The sequence below is a fragment of the Etheostoma spectabile genome, chromosome 10, assembly GCF_008692095.1.
Source record: "Etheostoma spectabile isolate EspeVRDwgs_2016 chromosome 10, UIUC_Espe_1.0, whole genome shotgun sequence".
In the NCBI taxonomy this organism is placed as follows: Eukaryota; Metazoa; Chordata; class Actinopteri; order Perciformes; family Percidae; genus Etheostoma; species Etheostoma spectabile.
In genome coordinates, this window is record NC_045742.1 from 14,573,397 (window position 1) to 14,580,205 (window position 6,809).

The 6,809-nt window shown below is 41.9% G+C and overlaps 1 protein-coding gene across 1 annotated transcript in view; it reads left to right on the plus strand.

Annotated features, from left to right (window-relative positions):
• The window catches only part of ehd1a (EH-domain containing 1a), a 15,247-nt gene continuing 8,438 nt past the window's right edge, over positions 1-6,809 (plus strand). Inside the window, exons 1-2 of the mRNA XM_032528145.1 lie at positions 1-389; positions 4,836-4,933. Coding sequence (XP_032384036.1) covers positions 1-389; positions 4,836-4,933 — 487 coding nt within the window. The remainder of the gene's footprint in view (positions 390-4,835; positions 4,934-6,809) is intronic.

Below are 6,809 nucleotides of genomic sequence, written 5' to 3' on the forward strand. Positions count from 1 at the left end.
ATGTTCAGAAAGAACTTGAAGAAGGACCCCGAGCTGTTTCAGAACGTGTCGGAGGGGCTGCGGCGACTCTACCGGACCAAGCTGTTCCCGCTAGAGGACACGTATCGATTCCACGACTTCCACTCCCCTGCACTCGAAGATGCCGACTTCGACAACAAGCCCATGGTCCTCCTTGTGGGTCAGTACTCCACCGGGAAGACCACCTTTATTCGGCACCTCATGGAACAGGACTTCCCCGGTATGCGCATTGGCCCCGAGCCGACAACTGACTCTTTCATCGCGGTGATGCACGGCGAGCAGGACGGGGTGATACCTGGTAATGCTCTGGTTGTCGACCCCAAGAAGCCCTTCCGCAAACTCAACGCCTTTGGCAACGCGTTTCTCAACAGGTAAAGCCAGTGTCAAGTCCCCAGAGCACATGAAAGAGCTTACACCGAGCAATAATGTAATACACTAAGATTATAGGAACTTAGCAGTTTGAGCCCTATAGTTATTTATTAATGTTAAAGTTATATTATTCCTAAAATGTCATTAGTTTATACAAATGTATGTTCAGAACAGTGTCGAAACAGCACATTACCCATGATTTAAATGCCCTCCCGACATGTCCTTACATGTAAGCTACCACACAGGGAAATTCACTGTATTTTATTCCCAGCCGCCTCAGAGCCAAGTGTGTGAGAGTTTTCCCTCTTTCATGTGTGTTTAGTGTCAATAGCTGTGTGGGAGAGCCACACTGTGTATGGCAAAGCAAAGGACAGGGCGGTGCTTTCCAACACCTGATCCCATTGACATGGAAGTCCTTTCACTTTGTATCAAATCCTGCCTGTTGACATTGCACCTTGCCCTTCTCCAGGCACTTCTTACTTAAAGCACCTGACAGAGCCACTGGTGACACATCGTTTTGTTCCAATGTCACAGCCTGGCCCCTTGAACGGAGAAATAGTTGCGGGTGTTGCTTGGCAACAAGCTGACCTTGTCCTGCCCTCGGATGTAGGTGCCATAAGTTGCGTACCCCTTGGTCATATAAGTGTTACCTCATAGGTAGAAGCCGACAAGCCAACTCCCTTATGCACTACCTGTCTGTAGGCTATATGAAATCTTATCAAAAGGGTTTATCGTATTTTTGGTGTCACTGTCTCTTCTTGTATTTTTTCATTAAGTCAGCAGGTGTTTTATTGAGACTATTAGCTCATCTGCGTTTGATCCACAGGCCTGATAAACCAGAGGTTTTAAGAACACCCCCAGAGGATTTCCAAACGTTTTATGAATCACTCAGTGACACTTACAGGATTCCTGGTATTCGAGCTGATGTCAAAGTCTGATGTAAAAACGTCCTGATGGCCAAAAGTCACATGACTCAGAAGTATTGCACAGGTGGGGCTTTCACTCATTAATGCAAGATGAACATTTTGAAATGATAGAAAACAGAAGCGAAATAGTATAGAGAGAAATTCAGAGTGCGAGTGGAGGCGCAAGCCAGGAACTGTGAGTCGGAGACAACATGACGCTGCTTGGGGAAAACATCCTAATCCAATCTATTGTTTGTGGATTTTTGATTACATCAGATGGCTGACATCGGATTGTAGATGGTGTCACTTCCAATAAAGGATGTGGGGATATCCCCTCTCTTTTCAGTGGCCAGTGTGGTGGTGTGATCCTGCACAGGAAAAACAACCAGCCAAACGGATAGACAAATAATACACAAATGACTATCTTGTCATGATTGTATTGCCTTTTTAGCTTCAGAGTATCAGTCGGGTTGTCTTCTGCCAAACCTCATCTGTCAAACTCAGAAAAGGGAAGTCAAACATTTCAGATAACACTTTTAAAAAGGGGGGGGGGTGTTAAGACCTTACGGGCCTTGATTAACCCCTCTGGAGATTATTACAGACTTGAGGGGAAACCAGATAAGATTTGTACAAACAAAGGCTATTTCCCATCATAGAATCATTTGTCACACTGTTGAACGCAATCCAGTGATGTTATGGGTCCTGTGGTTCTCTATAAATTCAGGCTTGAGTGGTCATTCATTGGCTTAGGGAAAACTCAAATGATCATACGTTATAGAATATGTGTGTTTATGACAATAGCAGGTGCATGACCTGTTTGAACAGCTCTGTGTATGTGTAGGCCAAACACATTATTATTAAGTTGTGATGGCACACAGCCCAAAGCAGGCCTACAGTTGATAAAAAGTCTGTTAAGAACCAGATCCAGACAATCATTTAGATCCGGGCTGCTTTTGGCTCAGACTGGGCCAGTTTTCAACTTTCCTTTTAAGAAGGCCAACAATATTTGGATTTTCCTTCAGCTGTTGGTTGACTGAATGTTTTTTTTATTTTTAAGTATTAGGTAGATTAAGATATCAGGGATCAGATTGTTAATTAACTGATTTTAAGGTGGAGGAGAAAATACCATGGCAGAGGCGCACACAAGGCCTTGCTCAGCGTTATGGCAGTTTCACAGTGTAACCTAGCTCTTTAATCATAGTCTTTTTAACCTGCAGATTAGCCTTTAACTACCAGCCTCAGATAGAACTTACCCCTCAACATAATCAGTTATTTATGAAGAGAGTAAACAGAAATCAGTCATGTGATTCACACACCTACAGTTTGCTCATTTGGCAAACCCTAAAAGCTAGTAGCTGGTGTGACTGGTGTCCTCTACTAGCTTGCCAATCTTTTGATAGTTTTCCCACCATTTCTTTTTTGAAGCAGCCTAATTTCAGAATGTGCAGATAATGTTTCTGTAAAAGTAGCTTAACTCCGGATAAAGCTGCATATTTTTTAGCTTCTGCTTCCTTAGTTAAAATACCTCTGCAGTCAGAGGGCCTCCGTCTGTTTGTGCTCTCTGTAAGCCAATATTCAGTAAAACCTGAGTCAGCAAAGTTTAAGTTCCGCACTGGCCCACCCTGGCCAACGCTGTCCCGCTCCGTCCTGTCCTGCTCATGGCCTTTCATTCCAGGACCCTGACTCTGCAGTTTACTCAGATAGGGGTTGACCCATGCACAGCCTTACTGAGCACATATCAAACAAATAAAAATGAGGCCAGCTGTGTAGATATAGATATTATCATATATAAATAATTTACACACACACAAGATTTTAGAGGAAGCAGACGGAATAGTGACACAGTTGTAACATCCCTGTCCACATCCCTAGTGACAGCCGCCCTATTTCCTCTTCTCTACGGGAAGTTGAGCTTAAGATTTAAGGGAAGGTTATAGGTCAGGAGGTGGGCTAAGAGAGGAAGACCATTTTTCATCAGCTGGAGCCAGAGCCCTATAATATGAGAGGTCTGATGTGGAGTAGTAACACAGGCCTTCATGACAGGACTGCAGCCTTGCAGAGAAGATGGGTTTCTCACTTTCTCAAGACCTAATTGAACAGCAAAGGATCTGAGATGGTTTATAGCTGTCGGGCGCCCGTCCCTGTTAGGGTCTACTGTTTCTAAGAATTCCAGCTCCAGTTAATCAGAGCATTTTTTTCCTGTAAGTTCTGTGTGGAAAATGTCGGGATCGATGGTTAAATGGAAAACCTGTGCCAAAATTCCAACTGCATATCATACGACATTAGCTATGAGAGGGAGTGGAAAGACCCGCATGTTTTGTTATCTTTGGCAATGGCTGTTATTGTATGTAATATCATGCATATGATCTTTATGCAAGTAGCCCAACGCTCATATTTCTTTGACTCGTTCATTGTCCTTGGATTTTCCATTTTTCTCTCAGCGTGCGTGCTTGCGTGTGTGAGGGCCGTGCCATGCGTGCGGTTACAGCAGGAATGTAAAAGCATGGTTCTCTTGGTCTTGTGACCCAGTGCTTCTGCGCTCATGTTGAGAGTATTGGTTCAGAATGAGGGAAAGGGCAGCAGAGCGAGAAGTAGTACTTTGAGCCGTGGGATGTCATAACAATCCCATTCTTTGTTCCGGGTGGGAAACCATAGTTTTATCCAAAACCACTCTTCCTCCCACACTTCATAGTGTGTATATCTGTCTGTGTTTATGTCAGTGTGTGTCCCTTGGCTCGTTTTTTTGTTGGAGAGCAGCACTCCCCATTAAAGTTTAGACCCCAGTGTCCCAGCTTAAAGGAGACCATTGTGTAGTCTTTTATGTTGGGTAGGGAATTACTCAGGACTACAATTCAGAACTTCTAATGTATTGTCCCAGTGTTTCCCTAACATTCATACATCATTGGTAACCTCCTAGAAGCCCCCCCCCCCTACTGTTTGAAAAATCCAAATGATGTAGTCTCACTGTTTTTGCTGATGAAAAAACTAAGATCCAAAGGTCAAGAGTGTCAACTACAGCTGAAACAATGAATTGATTAATCAATTAGATGACCAACAGAAAATGGCACAAACAATTTGAAGGTGTTCCCTGGACAGACCAAGTAATACATAACTAATCTAGAAATCAATAAGCAGTTGAATCAATAATTAGAATTATTGTTAGTTGCGGTTGCAGCCCTAGTGTCAAGGTTGAACCAAACACCAGGCAAAAAATGTGCTGTGTGGAAAAACTCTGGTACTTTTCCATTATGTTAAAATCTACCTACTACTCTCCACCCACTGATACTTTGTATTTTAGCTATGTGTCTTTTTTCAGTAAGGGTATTCCACTAAAGTTAATGTCATAGCATGAAGGTTGCAGAATGTCTGTCTAATGTCAAGCTTATGTATAAACATTTTCACCCTACTTGTTTTTTGTGTCTCTCCCACCCTATCCCTCTCCACCCCTATGCCTCATACTCACTTTCTACTCTCTTTTACTTTCTTTTTCTCCCCTCTGTGCCCTGCACTTTCCGCTCTCTGATTACTGTGTTTTCTCGGCAGGTTCATGTGTGCCCAGATGCCTAACCCCGTCCTGGAGAGCATCAGTATCATTGATACTCCTGGAATCCTGTCTGGAGAGAAACAAAGAATAAGCAGAGGTCTGGTTGACATAAACACTCAAACTTTACTTACTTACTCACTAACTCACTCACTCACTCACTCTCTTACTCACCTACTCACTAGTACTACTGTTGTTTAACAGAGCCACACCCTCTCTGCTCTAAAACTCTGAAATACTGTAATCGCATTATGCAAAATGAACCCACAGGAAGTCACGAGTTCAAATATGAAAAGGAAACCTACGTTCCTGACCTACATACTCTTTTTTTCCTTCTCCTTAGTTTTGCTCTGGTATTTCTTTTTGGCTTGCACTTCACAAAGTCAACTCCAGCTTATGTTGCGCTCCAACCTGTATTTAACTCTTAAAGCCCTCAGGCCGAAGCCTAACCAAACAGGTCATGTATATGTCATGGACGCCTTCACAGCTTGATGGTAGCAAGGAGAGGACGCAAACCACTTTGAAGTTAATTTCCTGTTTCTGTACCTGTGGTTTTGTACAGCACTATTCTCTTCCACACCATTCTCTCTTTTTGTTTATCTTTCTTTTGGTTTTCAGATGGGCCTGTAGCCAGGTTCATATTAACCGTCCTGTCGTCCTCGGGTCAAATTTGACCCATTTTCATAACGTTTCTATATCAGAAATTCAGGTTTCTTTCAATCAAATTGTAAACAAATAATAATGTGGATGGTTCCATACAACGCTCTTCACAAGTTAAATAAATGATCAGTTCACTACTTTCTTTTAATTTGGGTGTTTTATTCAATTTAACAGCATTTGAAGAAATAAATTGATTAAAAAAAAAAAAAAGTTGATAAAAAGATAAAAATCTTTGGAAAAAGCGTCAAATGTGACAAAAAAAATAAGTTTTGATTTCAAAACTGGACCCAGAAAAACTAAAAGTTGCAGGTCGACAGGAAGACAACACAAGGGTTTAAAGATTCAACAATGATCCAGATGACTTCCTCTTTGCAGCTGCGTGGTCTCTATTTGTCCTGTGCTGTATCATTTATCACTTAATGTCTAAGTCGTTTCCCTTTGCTCTGTGAAGATAAATCATTTTATATTTGTATCTAATTGTCCATGTGCGGCAACAATTCTTTGACCAACCAAGTCACTTAAGAATTGTCACATACAGTTTTCCTTTTTACTTTGGATGATCCTACATAACTCAAGCAGAGATAACAGTGCAACTGAACACAGCTTCTGCCTTTTCTACCTGATTTAAGCCCCTTTTAAGAGAAAGCACACATACGGTACATACGTTTTTTTTGTGTACTCTAGGGAAAGGATGTGGAGTAAAATGGCAAACATAGCAGAGAGTTTCCCAAGACTGCCCTCCTCCCACCACCACTGCCCCAGAGAGCTGTTACACAGTCAGTAAATCTGCTCTTTATTATTGAGTCGGATTTCCTGTGACACACAGAAAGAAGGAAAAGAGAGAAAATATTAAATGAGTCAATCAACCGAAAATTAATCTGCAACTAATAACATAATTCATTTATCATTTAAGGCATTTTTCAAGCAGACGTGCCAAACATATTTTGGTTATAGATTCTCCATTTGAGGATTTGCTGCTTTTCTCTGGAATCTGTTTTTTTGGACTGTTGGAAGCACACAACAAGCAATTTGAAGACCTTACTTTGGGCATTTGGCACTGCTTTCTGACATTTCATGCATCTGATGATTCATAAATTCAAGCAAAGTGTCTGTTTTCATGAATGAAAAGACTGTCTCGTTTCGAGGTGACCCCATCCAAAAAGGAGGAGCATATGATATCTGATACCGCCTTCCTCAGTTTTGTTTCTATACATACATACTTATACATTTTAGAACAGAACAGAAAGACCCATACTCTCTCACTTTCTCAAGCCCCACCCCGCCACACACACACACACACACACACACACACACAC